This window comes from Mustelus asterias, chromosome 19 (assembly GCF_964213995.1).
Source record: "Mustelus asterias chromosome 19, sMusAst1.hap1.1, whole genome shotgun sequence".
In the NCBI taxonomy this organism is placed as follows: Eukaryota; Metazoa; Chordata; class Chondrichthyes; order Carcharhiniformes; family Triakidae; genus Mustelus; species Mustelus asterias.
Genome location: NC_135819.1, coordinates 45,811,092 through 45,839,031, shown reverse-complemented (window position 1 = coordinate 45,839,031; position 27,940 = coordinate 45,811,092). Strand labels below are relative to the sequence as shown.

The window sequence follows — 27,940 nt, the reverse complement described above, 5'->3', positions numbered from 1 at the left end:
GGGGGAGGTGGATGTGCCTTTACATGGTAGCTGCTAAGAGGACATTTCTTTTGTGGGGGAATGTAGAACTGGGGGCACAGTATAAAATAAGGACTCTCCCATTTAAAATGGAGATGAAGGGGAATTTATTTTCTCAGAAGGTCGTTAGTGTTGGAATCCTCCTGCTGAGCAAGCAGTGGAGGCTATAGGTCAATCATAGAATCCCTACAGTGCAGAAGGAGGCCATTCAGCCCATCGAGGCTGCATCAACAACAGTCCCACCTAAACCCTATCACCGTAACCCCAGATATTTACTCTGCTAATCCTCCTAACCTACACGTCTGGGGACACTAAGGGACAATTTAGCATGGCCAATCAGCCTAACCCACACATCTTTGGACTATGGGAGGAAACCAGAGCACCCGGAGGAAACCCGCGCAGACATGAGGAGAATGTGCAAACTCCACGCAGATAGTTACCCGAGGCCAGAATTGAACCCGGGTCCCTAGTGCTATGAGGCAGCAGTGCTAACCACTGTGCCACCGTGCCGCCCAATGAATGTATTCAAGGCTGAGTTCCACAGATTATTCCTTGACAAGGGGGATGAGGGTTATGAGGGACAGACAAGCAAGTGGAATTCAGGCCACATCGATCAGCCATGAGTTTATTGACTGGCAGAGCAGGCTTGAGGGGCTGAATGGCCTATTTCTCCTCATTCTCACGTTCTTTTGTTCAGTGTATAATTCCCAAGAATGATCTAATATGAGAATTGTGAGCTGGATTAGAAATAAAAAAATGGAATCAGCATCTATTTAAACACAGAAACTAGAAAGGACGAGAAATTTACTACTAAAATTTATCTTTTCCACAGGGAATGATATGAATTAAGAAGATGGGCCTCCGTTGACTATTAAGTCAGGATTGGTATTTTACAGCTGCGCGTTGCTTTTAATTTGCAACAAATGTTTTCAAATTTAGTCCTTCAGGGGTATGAGAACTCTTATCATAAAATTGATTATCCGAGTGCTCAAATTATTCACCCAGCAACCATCCTGATAAGAGGATCAATTTTTCACTTAATGTTCTTCAGAAATGCTGCTATCTTACCATCATTTGTTAATTTTCCTGCCTGGATAACTTCCTCCAGTGCTTCATTTATAAATTATAGTCGCTCTCTTACGACTGAGTAAAATCCAGCATCACATTCAAGGAACGTATTGCTGTAATCATAACCTCAAGACAACAGATAGAGGGAGTGCCACTGCCGTGATGCTGCAGTACATCGAAGAATTATAGCATCATGCTCTTCACTGCCCCCTGTGGTCACCACGAGCAGAGTCAGTTGCTGGACATGTTTGGAAATAGTTAACGACTCCGAGGTTTTCTGACGACGCCTTTGTTACATTTCATGACTGAGATTGGTAAATACCACGTCAATGGACACAGAACAATCTTCTTTCCCTGCAATACTGCTTTTGTTTTCAGTTCAATTCTGTGGCACACCTTAATCATTTGGCACAAAAGAAAACATCCACCACTAAAAATCATAGAATCCCTACAGTGCCGAAGAGGCCATTCAGCCCATCGAGTCTGCACTGGCTATCTGACAGAGTATCTTACCCAGGCCCTCTCCTCCACTCTAACCCCGTAACCCCATATATTTGCCATGGTTAATCCATCTAACCTACAAATCTTGGGACAGTAAGGGAAAATCCACCTGACCTGCACATCTTTGGAGTGTGGGAGGAAACCGGAGCACCCGGAGGAAACTCACGCAGACATGGGGAGAATGTGCAAACTCCACACAGACAATGACCCAAGGCCAGAACTGAACCCAGGTCCCTGGAGCTGTGAGGTAGCAATGCTTACCACTGTGCCACCATGCCGCTTTGGAAATGCCGAAGCTTTAGTCCCTTACCTGTGTAAGAACCGAGGATGTGAAGAGACAATGAGGCCTTTTTAAGAACTAGGAGTAGGTCATCTGGCCCCTTGCACCTGCTCCGCCATTCAACAAGATCATGGCTGATCTTTTCGTGGACTCAGCTCCACTTACCCACCCGCTCACCATAACCCTTAATGTACGCACCCCATGCCCCAGCTGGTTTCAGTCTTGGGGGACAAGTTATTTATTTTAACAAAGCATCCAATAATCAGAATTGTAGAAATTGTGATGCCATTTTGCATCCTGTGATTTTTTTTTGCATGCTAGTTTCATTGTAAATGTGCTGACAGACCTATTGTATAAAAATACTTTACCGCACTTTTATGCAGCTTAAATGTAAGCACTAAGCATACGCTCCACATTACCACTCCATATTTTGTTCCTTACTCAATTCTCCAGTATTTATTGATGTTGAAGCCTTCAGGCTTGTTCCTACATCTTCAAATTTAGGCTTGTTTGTCAAAAATAGTGTAAACTATTCCAGTCAGCATTTTTTTTTGCTGAAGGTGTTTTATTTGGACAGCTCTTTGGAATTTGTAACACGCGTTCTAATGTACCACTCTGCATGATTCCTGAACAGCTCTTAATGCAGCTGTCAGTTGACGTTCTTTGAGCTGGGTCATTTTCAAACATAAATGGAACCTGAGGTTTACTTTCTGTTTTATTAACGTGGAGACTTAACAGGTTTATCAGCAACCCATTTATGCATTGCACCCAAGTGAGCCGGTTTTATCTGGTGTTACTTCACTCTCCCCAACAAGATGGGGATTTTAAAAGAATGCTGATTTTAAAAGTATATTTATTAGTGTCACAAGTAGGCTTACATTCACACTGTAGTGACGTTACTGTGAAAATACCCTCATCACCACACTCCGGCACCTGTTCAGGTACACTGAGGGAGAATTTAGCATGGCCAATGCATCTAACCAGCCCATTCTTTGGATTGTGAAAGGAATCCACAGAGGAAACCCACACATGGGGAGAACATGCAGATTCCACACAGACAGTGACCCAAATTGGGAATCGAACCTGGGTCCCTGGTGCTCTGAGGCAGCAATGCTAACCACTGCGCCACAGGGCTGCCAATACAAGGTGAACACCAGCATTAAACATGAGGAATACATCCAAGTCAGGAGTTTATGTAGAACAAATTGGCTCCACTGCGGGGAATGAATATTAATCGTAACTTAATGGGGCATTCAGTAGACACTGTCATCGGTAATATTACTGTTTGATCAGCTGACAGTTATAGCCTGTGACCTGAAATTAAATACCTTCCAGCACTCACCGCTGAATGTTTATAACATAACGTACAATTGCAATGCATTTCCAGCTTTCAATGTAGCAAGTGCAAATATCCTGTGGTGTTTATTTGAGTTCCTCTGAGATTTTAGGTTAAAACAAGTTTGGATGTTCCATTCATTAAGTTGTCAGAACAGTAATGATGACATAACTATGGAATGGCATCGTCTTGTATCTCACAGAAGGGTTGAAGAGAATAACTTATCAGTTATTATGTTATTATAAAAATATTAAGAGCTAACATGTACATTATAACGAGCATCAAAAGTAAGAATCGTTAGATTGCTCATGAATGATGAACTGATTGCATGGTTCATAATTACTCAAACGGAAACATACATATCATGTGCTTTTGTTAGGAATAAAGATGGATTTCAATGAATATTACTGTAATCTTTACTAGAATGATTAGCTCTCAATGTTCATGAAGTCATTCATAGACTCAGTGATAGCTGTAACCATGGAAACTTACTCGATATGCTGCCTCATGGCATTCCCCATCCACAGTTTTCACCTTTCTGTCTCCCTTTCCTAATTGTGGGATTTGATTCTGGTTGCTGGATGTGCAGTTCCTACACATACCCGTCTGAGGTGACTGGGTAATAATCACAATGAGGAAGTGAGCCACTGCCCATTCGGGACACTGAGGATAGTTGAAGCACCCTCATTTCTGCCTGGACCGGAACTGCTAACGGGGCACAGATTAGGATTGCTGCAACTCACTGTTACGTTCGTTAACTGAGTCATCGGCAAAGCCACTGGAAAATTACAGTTGTCGCTTGGTTGCAGAATCTGCAAAAACCTGTGACAATCACAATCCTGTGCAAACATCCTGATTCTTCTTCTGGCTCCTTCCTCTCCACCGCTTCTGGTTCCCAGTCAGTTATCTAAGGGATTGCACATAATGGAAGAGAATTCCTGACCAGTAGTTTTGAGAGGTCGGGATTCATATGCCTCCAAACATAGACTAAATAATGCAAGTGAAAAGTGAGAGCAAAGGCTTCCTTTTTGTTCATAAGTTCATAGGTTCATAAGATATAGGAGCAGAATTCAGACCATTCGATCCATCGAGTCTGCTCCGCCATTCGATCATGGCAGATATGCTCCTCATTCCCATTTTCCTGCCTTCACCCCATAACCCTTCAACCCATGACCAATTAAAAATCTGTCTAACTCCTCCTTAAATTTATTCACTGTCCCAGCATCCACTGCACTTTGAGGTAGCGAATTCCACAGATTCACAACCCCTTTGGGAGAAGTCGTTTCTCTTCAACTTGGTTTTAAATTTGCTACCCCTTATCCTAAGACTGTGACCTCTCGTCCCAGAATGCCTCACCAGCGGAAGCATCCACTCCACGTCTACTTTATCCATACGTTTTATCATCTTGTATACCTCAATTTGATCTTTCCTCATTTTTCTAAATTCCAGAGAGTATAGGCCTAAACTGTTCAATCTCTCTTCATACAACAAACCCCTCATCTCTGGAATCAATCTAGTGAACCTCCTCTGAACTGCCTCCAATGCACTACATCTTCAAATAAGGGACCAAAACTGTGCACAATACTCCAGGTACAGCCTCACCAATGCCTTGTATAGTTGCAACAAAACTTCCTTACCTTTATATTCTATTCTTTTGGCTCCAAATGCCAACATTCCATTCGCTTTCTTTATTATCTGCATGCTAGTTTTCTGTGAGAACACCCAGATCCCTCTGCACCAGAGCCCCCCAATGTCTCTCCCTATTTAGATAATAAGTTACCTTCCCATTTTTCTGACCAAAATGCATATCTTCACATTTACCCATGTTAAACTCCATCTGCCACATCTTGGCCCACTCTCCTAACCCATCTATATCCATTTGTAAGGTTCTTATTTCCTCATTGCAACTTACCATCCGCCTATTTTTGTGTCATCTGCAAACTTGGCTATAGAGCCTTCTATCCATGTATCCAAGTCATTAATATAGATTGTAAATAGCTGGGGCCCAAGGACTGAACCCTTTGGCACCTCATTAGTTACTTCTTGCTATCCAGAAAAAAAAACATTTATCCCAACTCTGTCTTCTGTCCATCAGCCAGTCACCTATCCAAGCTAATAAATTGTTTGTTAAGACCTGGTAAAATATACTAAACATGCAGCATTTTGTAGCCAGCGGGGTTTTGGATGGGATCGAGTTTGTCTGACCAATCCCATTATACCTTGATAGGTAGGATAAACTATATGACACAGTGCATGCTAACTTCCGAACTACAGCCTTACGAAGGTCATTCACTATATTTTGTGATGAAAATAACTTGGACCTTCCTTGTGTCCAAATATTTTAAATTTTTTACAAGTTGCTTGGGATTCAAAATAAAATTAACCATACTGCATGTTTAGAGACAGCTCATGTTAAGGCAGATTATAAAATAATAGTGTTTTAGATATATATTTGGACCAAAATACAGTGATAGCAATTAAAATCAGTATCACATCTAACGGATGGATATAATTTCTCCAGTTATTGGAGATTTACAAACAGAAGTTGAGCTGTATCAAGACCCACTAAGCAACGTTGAGTTACCAAATGAAGTATGTATTCTCGAAGCATGTAAAACCCTTTCCAAAGCTTTCCCACTGCAATTAATCTACAAACCTAATTCCTATGATTACTTTTCCATACAAGTGTTGAATGTTTTCAATTTCACAGGAATGATGTTGCATCCTTTTTGTTGGCAGGTGAAGCACTAACCGGGGAACTATCAAAGCTTCTGTTGGAAATCCGAGAGAGCCAGGATAAAGATTTTGATGATTTGTGCCAAGCAGTGTCCTCGTGCTCCATGGACAGTTTTACCAGTGCGAAGATCTCTGACGATGATGTTGCCAAGTGCGAAAACCAGCCGAAACATTCCAAGGTTAGTGTTCGGCGGAGTGAGAAACTCACTCAATAAAGAACAACTGTCCCGGTGGACATTTTCTTTTGTTTCATTCATGGTTCCGTTTGGTCTTTTCTGAGCTGGAAACTGCAGCTGGGTATCTTTAAGTGTAGTTAAAATCAATTCTGGTGTCCTGAATTAAAGATAACACCCAAAGATGTGCGGGCTAGGTGGATTGGCCATGATAAATTGCTGCTTAGTGTCAGCGGGGACAAGCAGGGTAAATACGTAGGGTTATGGGGATAGGGCCTGGGTGGGATTGTTGTCAGTGCAGACTCAATGGGCTGAATGGCCTCCTTCTGCATTGTAGGGATTTTATGAAAAAAATTTGAAGGCTATCCCAGGGTTTTAAGTATACAGGCAACATTTTATCAATTATTACTTTCACTTGGCTCATTGAGAATTTTCTGTTGTATGTAGTTACCAACTCCACATCCTTCTAAAAGATGCTGCTGATTCTATACCCAGCTAAAGGTTTGCAGTCAATTAGCACCAAAATGCACATTTAAAAATGAATACTATTGATCTATTTTGATCATCACAACATTTATTAAATAGCATTCTATAGCTGATCAGGATACTGATGTATGGAATGGCAGCTGCTAGAAGGCATGATATATAATAGCAAGCATTGATGTGTCTGTCCAGGGTCATTGCTTGCCTAGATTGAGTTGCAGAGAGACAGCTTCAGTGCATCTAATCAGCGATCAGTGGGCTTACAGTGTCCATGTTGTGATTGGGAAGGTGACAGCTATATATAAACACATCCTATTATGAATTTTATTACAACCCCTAGTTTCTGGGAGGATCAGGAAGGAGGTCAGAATTAGATAACGCAAGAATGTGATCTCATAATTTAATAGCACTGCGGTGAGTGTGAGGATGGAATTGTCTTGGGGTCTAGGATTTCTGAAGGGTGGTTCTGAGATCATTGACGAGTGTGGCCTCGGAGTCAGTAGCATTGGGGTTAGTTTTAGTTCAATAGTTGCACAGTCAAAGGTTTATGATTACTGATAAGGTCCTGAGACTTGAGAGTGGGGAAGTCAGCTGGAGTCCAGAGATGTCCAGCAGAATTGGGGAAATGGCTTCAGAGAACTGGAGGTTCTAAGTTAGTCTGAGATGCAATGATTGGTAGTGTTGGAGGAAACAATGGTTATAGTTTGTAGGTGTTATCTACCTGTGAACTTTTGTAGCCGTGTTTTTAAATGCTTGCCACTTGCCTAAATAAATCTGAAAGAATTCAATATCCAAGTTATAGGAAATTCTGAAAGCTGCATATGTTCAGACTTTACAAATGTGGTTGAAAGTTTTGTGTAATAATTTGAAGGCGAAAGATATCGAGTCGAAGTCTTCTTAGACAGGCTGAGGTTTTGAACTAAAAACTTGAATGTAGAGACTGACATAAAGCATAAGTGTTAGTGGGTAAATGCAATAATATTATTAAGAAATATGTAATTTAACATTTTTAGATTTTTAAAATCTTTATTCTGAACATGAGAAATTTTAGTTGTGGAAAAAAGATAGACAAAACGTTCCTACAACAAGCATTTTGAGTGATGTGATTGGTTTATGACAGCAACATGCTTGCTTTAGGTAGAGTTTTGCATTCTTGAATGTTTACAGATTTTTGTTTTTGACCTGTTGCCGTTGCAAAAATGTAACGCATGGAAGTAAATTTAATGGGCAGGAAACACAGTGTGAAGTGGATGTGGGATACACTAGTAAATTGGCCACGCTACTGCTCATGGTTAGATGATGAATATATTGTTTAATTACATGGTATTGCAGTTTAAATATGGATTCAGAAAGTGATGCGCATCAATTGGACACGAGGCTCAAAGCTTCGGTAAAAGAAGGCTTTTATTAACTAACAATGGAACTATCTGAACTTTAACACACTATCCCAGACTGAAGGGGTCCCGTCCGAGCAGGGGGTCTTATACCTCTCCCAAGAGGCGGAGCCCGACTGGGATGTGCCACAACAGTAGCAACCACAGGTGTATCAATCCCACCCTAGCCCAACAACAACATTAGTACAATCCCACAGTAACCTATATACATTCCTATAGTGCTGGCCAGCCCTGGCCCAGTACTATCCAGTGGGAACCAACGATGGTTCACCACATTCACCCCTCCTTTGAGAACAAAGGCCGGCGGGGTACGAAAACAAACTAAAATGTCAACAGATTATAAGTTCAGACGGTCTGGAGGACCGCACCGTCGTTGTGACCTCCTCAATACCGGCGGTGACACCGGAGTAGGCACTTGCAGTGGCGTTCTCCCCAAAACAGCGTCCAGCTGTTCTCCCACAGACTCACAGGCCGGTTGACCCTGATGAAACGGTAGTGCAGGGGATCCTGACACATTCTGCGGTGGCGACGATCTTCGGGGCTCAGGCAAGCTGTGCATTGGAGTAAAACTGTTAAGCACTGGTCCCGATGCTGTCCGCGCTACGTCCGGGGGAGAAATAAGGGATAAGGGATTCGTCACTGGGGGTATGGGAGCGACAGGAGTTGCTACGTCCTCTGCGGGCGCCAGGTCTCGGATCGAGACTGTGTCCTCTCGCCCGTCAGGATATGCCACATAGGCATACTGAGGGTTGGCGTGGAGGAGTTGGACCTGTTCGACCAAGGGGTCGGACTTGCGGGCCCTTACATGTCGCCGCAGGAGGACGGGTCCTGGGTACGTCAGCCAGGCTGGTAAAGATATCCCCGAGGAAGACTTCCGAGGGAATGAGAACATCCTCTCGTGGGGAGTAGCATTGGCTGCCATACACAGGAGGGAGCGAATAGAGTGAAGCGCATCAGGGAGGACCTCCTGCCAACGGGAGACTGGAAGGCCTTTGGACCTCAACGCCAATAGGACAGCCTTCCAGACTGTAGCATTCTCTCGCTCCACCTGTCCATTAACCCTAGTGTTGTAACTCGTGGTCCTACTAGAGGCAATCCCGTATGAGAGCAGGAATTGCCTCAAGTCATTGCTCATGAACGACGAGCCCCTGTCGCTATGGATATAGCTGGGGTACCCGAACAGGGTAAAAAGATCACGGAATGCCTTGATCACCGTGGCAACCGATGTGTCCGAGCAGGGGACAACAAACGGGAACCGGGAGTACTCATCTATTATGTTCAGAAAGTACACGTTCCGATCTGTTGAGGGAAGGGGGCCCTTAAAATCAACACTCAGCCTCTCGAAGGGGCGAGTGGCCTTTACCAAATGTGCCCGGTCAGGTCGGTAAAAGTGCGGTTTGCATTCCGCGCAAATCCGACAGCTCCTTGTCACCGACCTGACGTCCTCCACCGAGTAAGGCAGGTTGCGGGCTTTGACAAAGTGGTAGAGCCGAGTGACCCCAGGATGGCACAGGTCATTATGGAGGGCGTTCAAGCGATCCTCCTGAGTACTAGCGCATGTTCCGCGCGAGAGGGCATCCGAGGGCTCATTGAGTTTCCCTGGACGATACATGATATCGTAGTTATAGGTGGAGAGTTCAATTCTCCACCGCAAGATCTTGTCATTCTTGATCTTGCCCCTCTGCGAGTTGTTGAACATGAACGCCACGGACCGCTGGTCCGTGATCAGGGTGAACCGCTTTCCCGCCAGGTAATGGCGCCAGTGTCTGACGGCCTCCACAATGGCCTGGGCCTCCTTTACCACCGCTGAATGCCGAATTTCGGGGCCTTGGAGGGTGCGGGAAAAAAACGCGACGGGCCTGCCCGCCTGGTTTAGTGTGGCGGCCAGGGCGAAATCAGATGCATCGCTTTCCACCTGAAAAGGGATGGATTCGTCTACCGCGTGCATCGTGGCTTTCGCGATGTCGTGTTTCAATTCCTTGAAGGCCAATTGGGCCTCTGGCGTGAGTGGAAAAGTCGTGGACTTAATAAGCGGACGGGCTTTGTCCGCGTAGTTGGGGACCCACTGCGCATAATAGGAGAAGAAGCCTAAGCATCTTCTCAGTGCTTTTGCGCTAGCGGGCAAGGGAAGTTCAGCAAGGGGGCGCATACGGTCTGGATCAGGGCCAATGACCCCGTTTTCCACCACGTATCCCAGGATGGCTAAACGGCGCGTACGGAATACACACTTCTCCCTGTTGTAGGTCAAATTCAGGCGAGATGCAGTGCGTAAGAAGTTCTGGAGATTTGTGTCATGGTCCTGCTGATCACGGCCGCAGATGGTGACATTATTCAGGTACGGGAAGGTAGCCCGCAGCCTGTTCTGGTCCACCATTCGGTCCATAGCACGCTGGAAGACCGAGACCCCATTGGTGACACCAAATGGAACCCTAAGGAAATGATACAGACGACCATCCACCTCAAAGGCCGTGTATTGTCGGTCCTCTGGGTGAATGGGGAGTTGGTGGTAGGCGGACTTGAGGTCTATGGTGGAGAACACCCGGTACTGCGCAATCTGATTGACCATATCAAATATGCGCGGGAGAGGATACGCATCCAGCTGCGTATATCGGTTAATGGTCTGACTGTAATCAATGACCATCCGGGGTTTGTTCCCGCTCTTGACCACCACAACCTGTGCTCTCCACGGACTAACACTGGGCTGTATGATCCCTTCTTTGAGGAGTCACTGAACCTCAGATCTGATGAAGATCCGATCCTCAGTGCTGTAACGCCTACTTTTAGTAGTGATGGGCTTGCAGCCTGGTACCAGATTCTGAAATAAAGAGGGTGTGGTGATCTTTAACGTAGAAAGATTGCAGGCGGGGCGCTTTGGACAATTTGGAGACTGCAGCTGTTCTCCCACTGTCAGCGAAGGGAGTGGCCCACCGTACTGTAGGATCACACTCTTCATGTGGACCATAAAGTTTAGTCCGAGGAGAATTGGTGCGCAAAGATACGGCAACACAAGGAGCCTGAAACGCTCGTAAATTGTGCCCTGTACTTTCAAAGTTACCACACAACGTCCTAGCACAGCGACAGACCGGGACCTTGATGCCATAGAGATTGTCTGTTTGGCAGGTTGAATCTGGAGTCCACACCTCTTCACAGTGTCAGGGTGGATAAAACTCTCAGTGCTCCCGCTGTCAAACAGACAATAAATCGCATGATTGTTTACCTGTATATCCATCATCGAACAATCAAGCCTGTGAGGCTTAGCCTGGTCCAGGGTGATCGACGCCACCGTTGGTCCGTGAACGTCACTGCAGGCAGCTGAAGTCGATGCTGAGGACCCCTGCTGGTCGCTCATGGTCATCATCGACCAAAATGGCCGCCCCCATGAATCGCACATGGGTGAGGGCGCCAAACTTAGCGACCCCTGGTGGTCATCCTCCTCCGACTCCGTCGACCGCAATGGCGTCGTCCTGGACTCGCACGTGGACGAACCCTGTGAGTACTTCGACGACGATGGTGATGATCCCCGTTCCGAAGGGTCACAGGCCGCACTGCCGTTCCTGGGCTTCGATCTGCACACCTTCGCATAATGCCCCTTTTTACCGCATGCGGTACAGACTACCGCTTTAGCGGGACACTTTTGTCAGGTATGTTTGGCTCCTCCGCAGAAGTAGCACCGCGGGCCGCATGGGGCTGCAGCCGTCGTCTGGTCCACATGGGAGCACGCCATAACACTGCACTTCAAGCCCGAGGGGTGAGGAGGGATTTGCGACTGCTCCTGCCACGTTGTCTCCACGTGGTCCTCCGGATACAGTACTAAGCTCTTCGAAGCCGCCTCGAGCATTTCAGCTAACTCCATGGCTTGGGTCAGGTTGAGATTACCCTTTTCTAGCAGCTTGAGACGGATGTAGGAAGACCCGACCCCGGCCACAAACGCATCTCGGGCGAGGTCGTACATGCTCTGCTCAGCCGACACAGCTTTGCAGTCACAGCCCCTGGCTAGCTGTAAGAGCTCATTGGCGTAGTCCTCCATGATTTCGCCCGACTGCCGACATCGTGTAGCGAGGAGGTAATGAGCGTGGATCTCGTTAGGAGGTTTCGTATAGCGCTTTTTTAGAAGCTCGAGGGCCCTCGGGTAAGTGGTGGCCGCACGGATCGCGAGGTAGACTGTGTCGCTTACCCTCGCATGGAGGACCCGGAGTCTGTCATCATCTGTGGTGACCGCTGCGGAGGCTGCTAGGTAATCTTCAAAACACTTCAGCCAGTGGTCGAAGGTGTTAGAAGCGCCCACCGCACGTGGATCTAGCGTCAGACGTTCTGGCTTGAGGATTTGCTCCATACTCTCCTTTCTTTTTTTTCTTCCGTCGAGAGTTTAATTTTAGTTAATAAAATTGATGCGCATCAATTGGACACGAGGCTCAAAGATTCGGTAAAAGAAGGCTTTTATTAACTAACAATGGAACTATCAGAACTTTAACACACTATCCCAGACTGAAGGGGTCCCGTCCGAGCAGGGGGTCTTATACCTCTCCCAAGAGGCGGAGCCCGACTGGGATGTGCCACAACAGTAGCAACCACAGGTGTATCAATCCCACCCTCGCCCAACAACAACATTAGTACAATCCCAGCCCTGGCCCAGTACTATCCAGTGGGAACCAACGATGGTTCACCACAGAAAGATAGTCTCCATCTTCTGGCCACTATGACAGTGGACAAAGCAAAATTGAAATGGGACTTCACTGCATTCTGGGAGCATCTGGAAGGGGTCCAGAATTAGATAGTATTGGAATGGGAGCTCGGAGTCTAATAGCACTTCGGGGAGTTAACAGTTTACGAATGTAAATGCCAGCCCTGGTGCAGTGGCAGCATGCTGGCTTCTGAGACAGAATCTTGTGGTTTCAAGATCCACTCCAGAGACTTGGGCACATGCTGAGGAAGCACTGAAAGAAACCTTTTCATTTTGACTTCAAACTGAGACCAGGGGTGGAATTTTACAGTCCCGTCGCGGCGGGGGCAGGGCCAGGAAATGTGGCCGGCCCTTTAAAAGTCCACTGACTTCAGCTGGGCCATAAAATTCTGCCCCACGTAAAATTCTGTTCTCTCAGGTGGATGTAAGCTTTAGTGTGTGTTTACACATTATACCGCGCACTGCACTGATTTTAGGTGAATTGCGCACATCCAAAGATGTACGGGTTAGGTGGATTGGCCACGCTAAATTGTCCCTTAGTATCAGGGGGACTAGCTAGAGTAAATGCATGGGGTTATGGCGATAGGGCCTGTGTGGGATTGTGGTCGGTGCAGGCTCGATGGGCCGAATGGCCTCCTGCACTGTGGGATTCTATGATTCTCTCAACAGCCTTTTGAGAGAGAGAATTTCACGTTTCCATTGCACTTGGCCTGAAAGAAGAAAATGCCGCCGGATTTCACGTCTGAATGCCTGGCTTTAATTTTAAGATCATGTCCTCTTGATCTGGATTCTGGATTCCCACGGCAGGGGAAATTCTTTCTCAGCATCTACTCTGCTAAATGCCTTTATCGTCCTAAACATTTCAGTTAGATCATCTGTCAACCTTTTAAGCTCAAGGGAATGCAAGCCAAGTTCATGCAACTTGTCCGAATGATTTAATCCCTTGAACATTTAATGCAACTGTGGGAATAGCTTTCTTATTTTCCTGATTAGTATAGCTGATCCGCGAGGATACACTTCCTTCCTCTTTAGCTCCGTGTTAAATAATGAGTTGAATGCAAAAAAATTTTGAGGAGGAGAATAATAATTCTCAGTGAAGATCTGTAGCGGTTACATTATTTAAACACAAACCCTAATTTGTCCTCACTTTGTCGTACATTTTGTTAAATAATGCTTCACAATCTTCCGAGTGAATCACTGAGTTTGCAGTTAGCATTAGCAGCTGGAGATGGGCAATCAGGGATTTTCAGCTTTGTCTTCGGAGTGCTGGGAATTTGGAGCTGAAGACTTATCCTCGGCTCAGGACTGTAAGTCTCCGGGGAATGCAAGAAAACATGTGGATGTGCTTTCTCCTATGCATTCGCACACTTGCACCCAGTCAAGCGATGCTCCTTGTAAAACAATGAAGCAGCAAAATAATACTTTGCGGGGAGATATGCCTTAAGAATTGGGGTAACACGGCGACACAAGTGCACCATTTGGGAAAGATTTTCTTCACATTTTAAAGTGCAATGGAACCGCTGCCCATCGCTTTTAGCTCAGTTGGCTGGACAACTGGTTTATGATGCAGAGCAATGCCAATAGCGTGGGTTCAATTCCTGTACTGGCCATTATTCATGAAGGTCCTGCCTTTTCAACCTTACCCCTTGCCTGTGGTCTGGTGATCCTCAAGTTAAATCGCCACATCAGCTCTCCCCCTCAAAGGGGAGAGCAGCCTATGGTCATCTGGAACTATGGCGACTTTACCTTACCTTTAATAGCCTGGACCTCTGAATTCCAAGTGAAGTGGACATTACCACTCCAACGCTGGCTCCCACATCGAAACGAATGCATCGTCTAATCCTATCACCAGCCTTAACTGCCCCTTTTACACCACTTTTCATTTCAAAATTTGCAAATCTGCAAAATGATCCTCCCTAAGCACCATCTAAATGCTGCCAACACGAATGGATTGAACACAACTCCAATATTCAGTGTGATATTCAAGGGATAACTGATGAATATTGTTGCTGTCTCATTCTGAAGAAGCATGAGGAACTTGTTTGTTTCCTTTAAGTACTTCTGAAATACAAGGAGCGCTGAAGAATCACAGAGATGAAAGCATCTCATATTTTATGATGTTGTCCTGCCAACCGCTTCCAAGCCTGATGCCACCAAATGGTATGTTTGCCTTTATAGGACAGGGTATAGAGTATAAAAGCTGGAGTCTGATGTTGCAGCTGTATAGAACGCTGGTTAGGCCACATTTGGAGTACTGCGTCCAGTTCTGGTCGCCGCACTACCAGAAGGACGTGGAGGCTTTAGAGAGAGTGCAGAGAAGGTTTACCAGGATGTTGTCTGGTATGGAGGGTCTTAGCTATGAGGAGAGATTGGGTAAACTGGGGTTGTTCTCCCTGGAAAGATGGAGAATGAGGGGAGACCTAATAGAGGTGTACAAAATTATGAAGCGTAGAGATAGGGTGAACAGTGGGAAGCTTTTTCCCAGGTCGGAGGTGACGATCACGAGGGGTCACGGGCTCAAGGTGAGAGGGGCGAGGTATAACTCAGATATCAGAGGGATGTTTTTTACACAGAGAGTGGTGGGGCCTGGAATGCGCTGCCAAGTAGGGTGGTAGAAGCAGACACCCTGGTATCGTTTAAGACTTACCTGGATAGTCACATGAGCAGTCTGGGAATGGAGGGATACAAACGAATGGTCTAGTTGGACCAATGAGCGGCACAGGCTTGGAGGGCCGAAGGGCCTGTTTCCTGTGCTGTACTGTTCTTTGTTCTTTGTTCAAAGCCAAGTTAGCTTTCTTGCAGCTCCGGATCAGAAGGATCTCAGTTCAGCACTTGCACCAGCAATCCATAGGAATGCGCGGGCTCCGCAATCGTCTGTGCACATACTTGGGGTAAAGCATCAAAATCCTCCAGGGATCAGGACATTTGCTTCATTAGTAGTTAAAGGACTGGCCAATTAATAGCAAAAGACTGCAGACGCTGGAAATCTGAAATAAAAACAGAAAATGCTGGATAAACTCAGCAGCTCTGGAAGCATCTGTGGAGCGAAACACAGTTAATGTTGGGGGTTGGGGGCACGCCACCGGGAAACCCGTGGCGGGGGTGCGCTCCCAGCAGGAGCAAAAGATCCCACTGGCGTGAGCAGCTGGAGAATTCTGGCCAATGTTTTGAGATCATGCGACTCTTCTTCAGAACTGAAGATGAATAGGAATGTAATGAACGATATAGTTGGGGAGGAGGTGGGCAGAATAGAAGGTGAAGGATAGGTCAAAAGCTAAGGAGAGATTGACAGAAATGTCATGGACACGAGTTGAAGGGAGTGTTCATGTTGGCAGTGCTGGTCAGGAGTAGGGTTCTCTGCATGGCAGTTGTGGCAGAAAGACTCTTTGCCCAATTTAGCAAAAAGAATTTTGGGAAATTCCCCAAACCAGTCCAGGAGACCAAGGTGACTGATATTATTAGCAACTCAAGAAAATAAGGTTTGCCAGTTGTCATTCTGTTGGAATCAATGGAATGGGTATCAGGGAGATGATACGATGGGCGAACAATCCATTGTACCAGGTAACTACCCATTCGGTCAAGTTAAAAATGAGGTGGGTGCCTGAAATGGTAAAATGTCAAATATTGGAAAACTCCGGTTTTATTTGACCTTCGTTCCGTTCTGTTTGTCTGCAGTCCTAATAGAGTGTCCTGCAATCAATTGATTTTATTCCCGACTCTATAATGAACATTCCGCCTTGTCTGTGTTGAGTGAAATGGGTGAGAATATACTTTGAAGGAAAGTCAACAGAGAGAATTAACCATCCCGCAACATTCCTTCACTCAGTTACATTCCTTTTGATGGCCCTCATTTCCGCACAGCTGGGCTATTGCATCCCAGTGCAGTAGCAGGGCTTCATTTTGGACTTGGTGGAATGAAACTACTACAAATGAACTGTGAGAAAGTTTTTCCTAATAGTTGTTGTATTGCCAAGAAGTGATGTGAGGCAGTCCACTCTGCTATCAAACTTGCAGATCTCTGTTTAATTTACCTCGGGTTTTATTCTCACAGGAAGGGAATATTGAATTGAATGTACTTACTTACTCCAAAGGCTTAATGCTCTTTGCGCATCTATATTCTTTCAGTCGAGATGGAAGGTAACGTTTATGTTGTGATTTCTTTCGGGGAAGTAAAACGCAACACAGCCTTTAGTAAATGTGATGGAATCGGTTTAATAATTGTACCGTTCTACATCCCAAACCCAAGGTAAATACACCACTGAACAGAGAGAGAGAAGCTGCTATATTCTCAATGTGTGCACTTTGTGAGCTGAAGTGTGCTTTACAACAAAGAAAGAACAAAGAAAAGTGCAGCACGGGAACAGGCCCTTTGACCCTCCAAGCCTGTGCCAATCATGATGCCCTAACTAAACTAAAACAAACTTTCTGCCCTTACTTGGACCATATCCCTTTACTCCCTCCCTATTCATGTACCCAACCAGATGCCTCTTCAATGTTGCTAATGTGCCTGCTTCTACCACCTCCTCTGGCAGCACGTTCCAGGCACCCACCACTCTCTGCGAGGAAAACTTCCCCCGTACATCTCCTTTAAACTTTCCCCCTCTCGCCTTAAACCTGTGCTCCCTTGTAATTGACACTTCTACCCTGGGAAAAAGCCTCTGACTATCCACCCTATCTATGCCTCTCATTGTTTTGTACACCTCTATCAGGTCTCCCCTTAGCCTTTATCTTTCCAGTGAAAACAATCCTAGTTTATTCAACCTCTCCTCTTAGTCAACACCCTCGAGACCAGGCAACATCCTGGTGAACACGGGCGGCACGGTAGCGGCACGGTAGCACAGTGGTTAGCACTGCTGCTTCACAGCTCCAGGGACCTGGGTTCGATTCCCGGCTTGGGTCACTGTCTGTGTGGAGTTTGCACATTCTCCTCGTGTCTGCGTGGGTTTCCTCCCACAGTCCAAAGATGTGCGGGTTAGGTTGATTGGCCATGCTAAAATTGCCCCTTAGTGTCCTGGGATGCGTAGAATAGGGGGATTAGCGGGTAAAATATGTAGGGATATGGGGGTAGGGCCTGGGTGGGATTGTGGTCGGTGCAGACTCGATGGGCCGAATGGCCTCTTTCTGTACTGTAGGGTTTCTATGATTCTATTTCTATGATTCTATGAACACGTTCTTCTAGTAGTGTGGCAACCAGAACTGCACGCAATACTCCAAATGCAGCCTAACCAAGGTTTTATATAGCTGCAACATGATCTCCCAACTCTTGTACTCAATGCCCCGGCCAATGAAGGCAAGTATGCCATATGCTTTCTTAATCACTTAATAAATTTTCTGTCAAGGCTGCCTTCAGGACAGCTGTCTGGAGTAACCAATGTGCTTCCACTAACAGATCCATTAAGTTTAGGTGATAAATACTCTGTCGCAGAAGTGCTGTAAATTGGTTTCAATAATTTTATTTTATTTGCATTTCTTGTTGTGCTTTGTTGCCAGTTTTATGTGGACATGGCTTCAGGAAGAACATTAGAAAAACTACCATAGCCATGGACCTCCATGTTACGTGATTTGGCGATAGGTCACCTGCCCACTTTCTCAGCGGGGGAGGGGTGGGGGGGCATTATGGAGAAAGGGACCCAATGATAAAATGCTTTGCCCCACAAAAATACAATGTGCTACGGTCAGTCCCATGAAAATCAGCCCATAGTGATCGTAATGTAACAAACTTCAGGAAAGGGGTTATTTCTGAAAATGGACATCAGTTTTTTTTAAAGAAAAGGAGTAAGGCAAGGTTGGCTGCAAAGTATCAGTTTTTATTTCCTTTTTGGTTGGCGAAGTTTCTTTCTTCACACGAGGGATTCTGCTGCGAAAACACGAGCAGATAGTTGAGATGAATAATTGGAATGTGGATAATGAATGTTTTTCTGTATTAGTACCAGAATATGATGCAGCAAGTAATTCATTACTTTTACATGACAACCACTTAATTTGTGCCATCTGTGTGTGGGATACAAGTTGAAAATCCAGCAAATATTTCAGTTCTCGAACCAAGTTACTGTGGCATCCACATGACTCGTGTTCCTCTTTGCTTGTGCAGAGCGTATTCTCATCCTTTAGAGATACACCCTACCTATCGAGGTCTAAAGAGTTTAAGCATCAAACTTACTGAATCTGTCATAATCCCAAAATGTCCATCGTTAGTTATGCAACATAGATATAGATTGATGATCCAGATGTGCAGGACAGCTTTTCAACATTGGCACGTGACACAAAACTTGGAAATGTTGTCAACTGCGAGGAAGATAGTGCTATACTTCAAGAGGACATAAACAGGTTGGTGGAATGGGTGGACATGTGGCTGATGAAATTTAATGTAGAGAAGTGTGAAGGATTCATTTTGGTATTGAGAATAAGGAGAAGCAATGACGGATACAATTCGAGAGGAGGTGCAGGGGCAGAAGGATCTGGAGTATATGAGTATATGTGCATAAATCATTGAAAGTAGCATGGCAGGTTGAGAAAGTGGTTGATAAATCATATAGGATCCTGGACTTTGCGATTACAGGCATGGAGTGCAAAAGCAAGGAAGTTGTGATAAACCTGTAGAAAACAGTTTGACCTGAACTGATGTATTGCATCTAGTTTTGGACACTGTGCTTTAGGAAATTTCCAAAGACGTTGGAGAAGATGCAGAAACGATTCGAGTGAATGGTTCCAGGAATCAGGAGCTTGAGTTATGTTGATTGATTGGAGAAACTGGGACTGTTCACCTTGGAGAAGGTGAAGCGGAGATTTGATAGAGGTATTCAAAACCATGAAGGGTCTGGACAGAATTGATGGGACAAAACTCTTCCCGTTGGCAGAAAGATCAAGAACTCTGAAGACACTGATTTGAGATGATTTGCAAAAGAAATAAAGGCGACACAAGCAAAACACGTTTAGATTCAGTGAGTGGTTAGGACCTGGAATGCACTGCCTGATATTGTGGTGGGGGCAGATTTATTTGAGACTTTCACAAGAGAACTAGGGAATTCGCTGGAGGACAAAGATTTTGCAGGGCTACAGGGAAAGGCAGTCGAGTGGGACTTGGTGAGTCGGTGTTGCAGAGAACAACAGGCCAAATGGCCACTTTCTGTGCTGTGACCATTCTAGGATTTTATGATAAGAGCCTGGGGGTGGGATTGTTGTCAGTGCAGACTCGATGGGCCAAATGGCGGCCTTCTGTACTGAAGGGATTCTATTCTATGATTCTACGTTGCACCAGTCTGCTTTTAGTATCATGAAAATGGCTTCATTGACATGCAGGAAGTTGCTGTCTTGCACAGTGACCCAAACTAAATCCACCTTGGATATTGAGGGCTAGTAAGTAGTAGGATAGGTATTATTTTAACAATGTGAAATTGTTAATTACTGCCAATCAACCTCTCTGATCTGAAAACAATTAGCAAAGTGTGAAGGTTCATTCTTTAGGTTTTTAATTTTGCTGGGAGATTTTTAAAATGTGATTTTTTTTTCTTTTCCTTTTTTTGCCCCCTTTTCTCTCCACAAGACCATAAGATATAGGAGCAGAATTAGGCCATTTGGCCCATCAAGTCTGCTCTGCCATTCAATCATGGCTGATATGATTCTCATCCCCATTCCCCTGACTTCTCCTTGTAACCTGGGAATTTCACAGTAACTTCATTGCAGTGTTAATGTAAGCCTTACATGTGACTAATAAATAAACTTTACTTTAACCCTTGATCCCCTTATTGATCAAGAACCTTTCTAGCTCTGTCTTAAAGACACTCAATGATCTGGCCTCCACAGCCTTCTGTGGCAATGAGTTCTACAGATTCACCACTCTCTGGCTGAAGAACTTATTCCTCATCTAAATTTTAAAGTGGCCTTTCACTCTCGATCCATTATTTCTTTCCATCGCCATACTTCGCTCACTGTTCCTGACGTGACACTGAATTCGCCCTCGCTAATCCTTCCCCTCTCTCAGTCATTCTGCTCTTCAGTTCCCAGTTCTTACCCGTCATTGATTAAACAGATGGTTGCCTTGCTCCTCTGACCACCCAGCTCCCAGATACTCTGTTTGATCCACTGCATCTTTATCAGCTTGTACTTTCAGCAACTTTGTCGACAAAAATGTGTTGTGCTGAAGGATGCAGTGTCGAATGTAGCTAATGGCAGATGTTGTTGGATACCCTGCTACAGTAATCTCTTTGCCAATAACATCAGTTGTGAACATACATTTAATATAGAAACATTGTTTCTCGGTGTAGGAAAGACGACATCAATTTAAACATCAGGCTTGCTGACTAACACTCGGCATCGCCCACAAATGAAGCAATACGTAATTGATTTTCCTGTTAAAGTATCTGACTGCAGTTTTTTTAATGAAATTATATTTTAATAGATTTCCCAAAAATATACAGCAAATCCAAAAATATTAATAGCTCTGCTTATTTGACAAGAAAACTTTACATGCTGTCATCTACACCTTCAGTGTACAGGAGCCTTTAATATCTGGGTAAATCTAGGATATTGTTTATTGCTTAATTACTGTCAATAACTACAGTTGCTCTCCCTCCACGTAACCCTGTGCCAACTATCAAATGACAAATTTATTAAGTTCAGTTTCAGAGCTTGCCAAAATGGGATTTGAATTCTCAATTACTAATGCAGTACTGTAAACTCCAGACAACTGTATCTGAATCCAGACAGGGGAACTGATCTATCAGCAAGTCCTAGGTAGCCTCAGAACAGCTCACATTCTCTTCCTTCCCTTGCAAATTACAAAGAACAAAGAAAATTACAGCACAGGAGCAGGCCCTTCGGCCCTCCAAGCCTGCACCAACCATGCTGCCCGTCTGAACTAAAACCCCAGTATCTGCTTCCACTACCTCCCCCGGCAATGTGTTCCAGGCACCCATCACCCTCTGTGTAAAAAAACAGAGTATTTCTCCTTTAAACTTTGCCTCTTGCACCTTAAACCTGTGCCCCTTAGTAATTGATTCTTCCGCCCTGGGAAAAAGCTTCTGACTATCCAATCTGTCCATGCCCCTCATAATCTTGGAGACTTCTATCAGATCGCCCCTCAATCTCCGTCATTCCAGTGAGAACAAACCAAGTTTCTCCACCCTCTCCTCATAGCTATTGCCCTTAATTCCAGGCAACATCCTGGTAATTCTTTTCTGTACCCTCTCCAAAGCCTCCACATCCTTCTGGTAGTGTGGCGACCAGAATTGTACTCTATATTCCAAGTGCAGCCTAACTAAGGTTCTATAAAGCTAATACATGATTTGCCAATTTTTAAACTCAATGCCCCGGCTGATGAAGGCAAGAATGCCGTATACCTTATTACCTTATGCCGTGTTACATATGACTTAAAAAGAGAGGACAATGATGGAATAAGAACAAATATTAGATGAAAGCTAATCTAGGCTCATTTCCATAAAATGATGTATTATCTCGAATTTTCTTAGTAAGAATGCTATCTCTGAAGTTGTATTTTTCTTCGCTGTCGCTTGCAGTGTTTGAATTTCCCAGGGCGAGAGGATCAGTCAGCTTGCTCCGTGACTGGCCGAATAGCTCAAAATGCTGAAGTTGATAACATAGGAACCTTAACGGGCACAAGTCTGCCAATACAGCACAAGCAACTGGGGCCATCAAGTGTCAGATAACGGAGCACACGTGGCTGGCGCTCAGTCCGAAAGCTGTAAAGTACAGTTGTAGAAAAAAGATACCAATTCTTGCAAAGTCCACTGTGCTCACATGTAAACATATGTGATCCTGTGTAGGGGAGACTCCAGGCCTGATATTCACTCTGTGCAAGTTTGAATGGGTTAAAATCAGGCCATGGGAGAGATGGAAAATGCACACAAACAACTTGCAGCTCAGAGATCGGGGAAACGTGGAATTAATTCTGCATTAATCTTGTGTTGGCAGCAGATGGCAGTCTTCTCCTGGAACCCAGCAAATCAACACTAGCTTGGCATTTCAGTGAAGATGCTGGAGAGTAACTTCAAGTCATGTCGTTTGGAATTTGACTTTCATAAGTTCCAGATTTCTTCATATAAAATCCATTAAGTTATTTATTTAAAATTCGCAGATTAGAAAATACTGAATCCATTTTTACAAAAATATTTTCACTCAATAGACCATGCACTACTATAAAATAGCAGGGTTAATACCCAAGCTGAAGTTTGATTTGTACCTATTTAGATTTAATTTCCTTCTCTCCTCTGCACATCACAAAAAACTTGTTAGTCCTGTTCGCACAGTGATCTGGCTTTTATTACACTATCTACAAAAAATAATTTCAGTTCTTTGCCATTAGCGGTGCACCAAAGGATTTCAGTCTGTTCCTGCAGAGGAAAGGTTCAAGACCAAATCTGCAAGCATGTGACAATGGCAAGTACATGGTTTTGTTGTCAACAATTTGCTTAACGGCACTCCCACATACAATCGCTCGGTAATCTTAAAGTAACCGTTTCTCATTCACATACTTGTATGCGTCACACAGTTGTGAATATGTTTAAATGACTGAAGATTCTTAAAGTATTTTAATTGCTCCAACTGACATGTTCATGTGATTATCCAACTGACTTTGAATCATAGAATCCTACAGTGCAGAAGGAGGCCATTCGGCCCATTGAATCTGCACCAACCACAATCCCACCCAGGCCCTATCCCCATAACCCCATTTATTTACCCCAGCTCGTCCCCATGACACTAAGCGGCAATTTAGCATGGCCAATTCACCTAACCTGCATATCTTTGGACTGTGGGAGGAAACCGGAGCACCCGGAGGAAACCCACGCAGACACGCAGAGAATGTGCAAATTCCACACAGACAGTGACCCAAGCCGGGAATCAAACCCGGGTCCCTGGTGCTGTGAGGCAGCAGTGCTAACCATTGTGCCACCGTGCTTTTATTATTTAGTATACGGTGAAAAGTATTGTTTCTTGCGCGCTGTACAAAGCATGTCATACATAGAGAAGGAAAGGAGAGAGTGCAGAATGTAGTGTTACAGTCATAGCTAGGGTGTAGAGAAAGATCAACTTAATGTGAGGCAGGTCCATTCAAAAGTCTGACAGCAGCAGGGAAGAAGCTGTTCTTTAGTTGGTTGGTACGTGTCCTCAGACTTGTGTATCTTTTTCCTGATGGAAGATGTTGGAAGAGAGTATGTCCGGGATGTGCGGGGCCCTTGATTACGCTGGCTGCCTTTCCAAGGCAGTGGGAAGTGTAGACAGAATCAATGGATGGGAGGCTGGTTTGCGATGGACTGGGCTTCGTTCACGATCCTTTGTAATTTCTTGCGGTTTTAGGCAGAGCAGAAGCCATACCAAGCTGTGATACAACCAGAAGGAATGCTTTCTATGGTGCATCTGTAAAAGTTGGTGAGAATCGTAGCGGACATGCCAAATTTCCAACGCCTCTACTTTCTCAGGAGGCTCAAGAAATTTGGCATGTCCGCTACGACACTCACCAACTTTTACAGAAGCTGACACCGAGGTGGAATTTTTTTATTCGTTCAAGAGGTGTGGGCATCACTAGCTAGGTCAGCATTTATTGCCCATCCCTAATCTCCCTCGAGAAGGTGGTGGTGAGCTGCCTTCATGATCTGCTGCTGTCCTTGAGATGCACCCACAGTGCTGTTAGGGAGGGATAACCAGGATTTTGACCTAGCGACAGCGAAGGGACGGCGATATATTTCTAAGTCAGGTTGGTGAGTGGCTTGAAGGGGAACTTCCAGGTGGTGGTGTTTCTGGCTATCTGCTGCCCTTGTCCTCTTGGAGGGTAATGCTTGTGGTAGTGGAAGGTGCTGTCTAAGGAGCCTTGATGAATTTCTGCAGTGCATCTTGTAGATGGTACACACTGCGCATCAGTGGTGGAAGGATTGAATGTTTGTGGATCTGATGCCAATCAAGTGGGTTGTTTTATCCTGGATGGTGCCAAAATTCTTGAGTGTGGTTGGAGCTGTATTCCAGGCAAGTGGCGAGTATTCCATCGCGCTTCTAATTGGTGCATTTTAGATGGTGGACAGGCTCGGGGAATCAGGAGTTGCTGCAGTATTCCTAGCCTCTTATCTATAACCACAGCATTTATATGGCTAGTCTAGTTAAGTTTCTGGTCAATAGTAGCCCCCAAGATGTTGATGGTGGGAGATTCAGCAATGGCAATGCCTTTGAATGTTAAGGGACAATGGTTATATTCTCCCTTGTTGGAGATGTTCAGTGCTTGACACTTGTGTGGCATTAATGTTACTTACCAATTCTCGGCCCAATAGTGAATGTGATTGTGTTAATCTCTGCCACAAGTCAGGAAACCATAAAATACTTGATTAAAACATAGCTGGGCATCCAAATTGTAAAATCTGGACTGAATTACATTAAAGGGAAATGTAATTAAAAATTGTACTCTATTATCCCTTTGTAAGTACTGTTGGCAAAATAGAATTTTGTCTAATAAAGCACATATAGGGAGATTAGTTAGGCTGGTTAAGTGAATAATTATAGAATTATGAAGAAATTAATTTGTTTGCAGGTCACAGTGGATTTAATGCAATATGAAGCCATCATTACGTTCTTTTTAAATGTGAATATATTACAGTGAACACAAATGGTGACAATCATACACCAATTGCTATATTTACGACAACAGCTTAGTAAAAATAAAACGTAAGAAAATGAATTACTTTCATTAAAATATTTAAGATGGATTTATTGTAGTGTTGAAAGCAACAGTTAAAATAAAGACAGTTAGACTATAAAGATACAGCATCCTCCCCAGTGGGTCCATAATTAAAATTCCTTATTTATAGATGCTGATGAAGGAGGCAGCATTACGATGTTTCTGCTTTCCTGATTAAATTAATGTTTGTTATGTGTATTTTACAAGGTCATTATGGCTAGAGTTATATCTCTACTGCCTATCCCTGTCTCCTTCCAAACCCCTTCGAAGCTGCCAGGAGTGGGAAGCTCATCAAGCCGGACCATTACAATGTCTAATTGTGACCTTCTCTCCTGGGAGACACTGCAGTCTTCGCCAATGGCAGTGCTGGTTTGTGAATCAAACTCAAGATTTCTATATTCAAGAGGCGGCTGGATATAGCACTTGGGGCGAATGGAATCAAAGGTTACGGGGCGAAAGCAGGATTATTAGGCAATTGAGTTGGACGATCAGCCATGATCGTGATGAATGGCCGAGCAGGCCCGAAGGCCAGATGGCCTCCTCCTGTCTTCTATGTTTCTAATATATCGCTGACTTGTCAGGAAGCGGTCTGGGGTCATTTTTTTTACTCATTTGCAGGATATGGGCAACGCTGCCTGGCCACCATTTATTGTCCATCGCTAGTTGCCCTTGGTGGCAGTTGAGAGTCAACCACATTGCTATCACTCTGAAGTCGCATGTAGGCCAGACCACACGAGGATGGCAGGTTTCCTTTCCTAACGGACATTAGTGAGTCAGATGGGTTTTTATGACAATCAACAGTGGTTTCAAGGTAATCAGTAAATTCTTAATTGCAGATTTTTTTTTATTGTATTCAAATTCCACCATCTGCCATGATGGGATTTGTACCTGGGTCCCCGAAACATTAGATGAGTTTCTGGTTAATAGTCTTGCGGCAATTCCACTAGGCCATCACCTCCACATGAGCTGGAGAATATTAACACGTGTATTGTGAAGGCCAGGCTGGAAACTGCACAGATTTGTAGGGTATAGGTGAAGATGAAGGCAGACATTCCTTGGAGCCATCCTTCGAAGGCATGTTGGCTCACCTCAAAATAACGGGGGGGGCAGTCCTCACCCTCCTGGCACTCCCCACTTCACCCTATGCCCACTGGACTCCAGTGTCCCCCAGTTTGGACAGCTGAGCTACTGAGACAGAAATGGGCTCCAAAGTTGATTACAATTTCTCCATGCGTTTGACTCATTTTGTTTTAGTTTAAAGATAGGGGCAGAAAATCTGCTCATGAGTGTAAACCGTGGTTCAGTTGGCAGCTCTCTCACCTCAGATTTGCAAGGTTCCAGGTTCAATTCCCATTCCGGGACTGGAGTGCAAAAGCTCGGCAGACGCTTAGAGAAAATGCTGCACCGTTGGAGGTTCTGTTTTTCAGATGAGACATTAAATTGAAGCCCCTCCTGCATGTGTAGATATAAAAGATCCCATGACACTAGTTGAAGAAGAGCTGGGGAGTTACCTCCAGTGTCTTGACACAAGTTTATTCTTCAATCAATGTCTCAAGATCAGATGGTCTAGTTTTTATCATTTTTTTTATTTGTTCATGGGATATGTGCATCGCTGCTGGACCAGCATTTATTGCCAATCCCTCCATTTACGAGTCAACCACATTGCTGTGGATCTGGAGTCACATGTAGGCCAGACCAGGTAAGGACGGCAGATTTCCTTCCCTGAATGACATTAGTGAACCAGATGGGTCTTTTTTTAATAACGATCGATAATGATTGCATAGTCACCATTAGACTTTTAATTCCAGATTTTTATTGAATTCAAGTTTCACCATCCGCCATGGTGGGATTTGAACCCAAGTTCCCAGAGCATTAACCTGGGTTTCTGGATTACGACTAGTCCAGCGACAATACCACTACGCCACTGTCTCCCCTGTTTGTGAGAGTTTGCTGTGCAGACTTCTTACGTTACAACAGTAACTAGCTTTCGAAAGGATTTCATTTTCTGTAAAGCAACTTGAGACCCCCAGTGGTTGTGAATAGCCCAAATAAATGCAAGTCTTCTTTTTGATCAAAAGGAAGGCAGTTGACGGTGAGGAGTGGAATGGTTCTCTTCTTTTGCAGCTCCTATGAGCATCAATTGTGTCTACATCAGGCACAGCACAAAGTAGATCAAAGATTATTGTGCTTCTCTACGCTGGCAGTTCACCAGGTATCTTAATATTAGAGCAGGATTTGGACACACACATTATATATATATATATAAAATCACATTTTCTTTTCTTGTGTCATTGGGGTTGAAGATACTGGATATTCAATCAGTTTTCTTTACATTTCTATAGAGTGATGCAAGGTTAGATGTTTACCATGCTTTCTCTCCCCATCCCACACAGCACTGACTTCCTGAGTTGCATCATAATAAATGCGCCATCCCACTGTTAAAGAGAGGGGAGATCCTCACTGGGTCCTCATGGATCCTCACAGTAGTAACTGGTTCAGAGACTCGGGAAGATTAAAGGAAGGAAATAGGAAACAAAGGCAGCTGAAAGAAATAGATTCTTATATTCACAAACTGAATTACACTGTGGATG

At 44.5% G+C, this 27,940-nt stretch overlaps 1 protein-coding gene across 5 annotated transcripts in view; it reads left to right on the top strand.

Moving 5' to 3' along the window:
- Window positions 1-27,940, top strand: part of anks1b (ankyrin repeat and sterile alpha motif domain containing 1B) — a 591,188-nt gene that overhangs the window by 200,642 nt on the left and 362,606 nt on the right. For all 5 annotated transcript variants that reach the window (XM_078235473.1, XM_078235472.1, XM_078235471.1 and 2 more), the window contains one exon: window positions 5,943-6,118. In XM_078235473.1, the coding sequence (XP_078091599.1) occupies window positions 5,943-6,118 (176 nt within the window). The remainder of the gene's footprint in view (window positions 1-5,942; window positions 6,119-27,940) is intronic.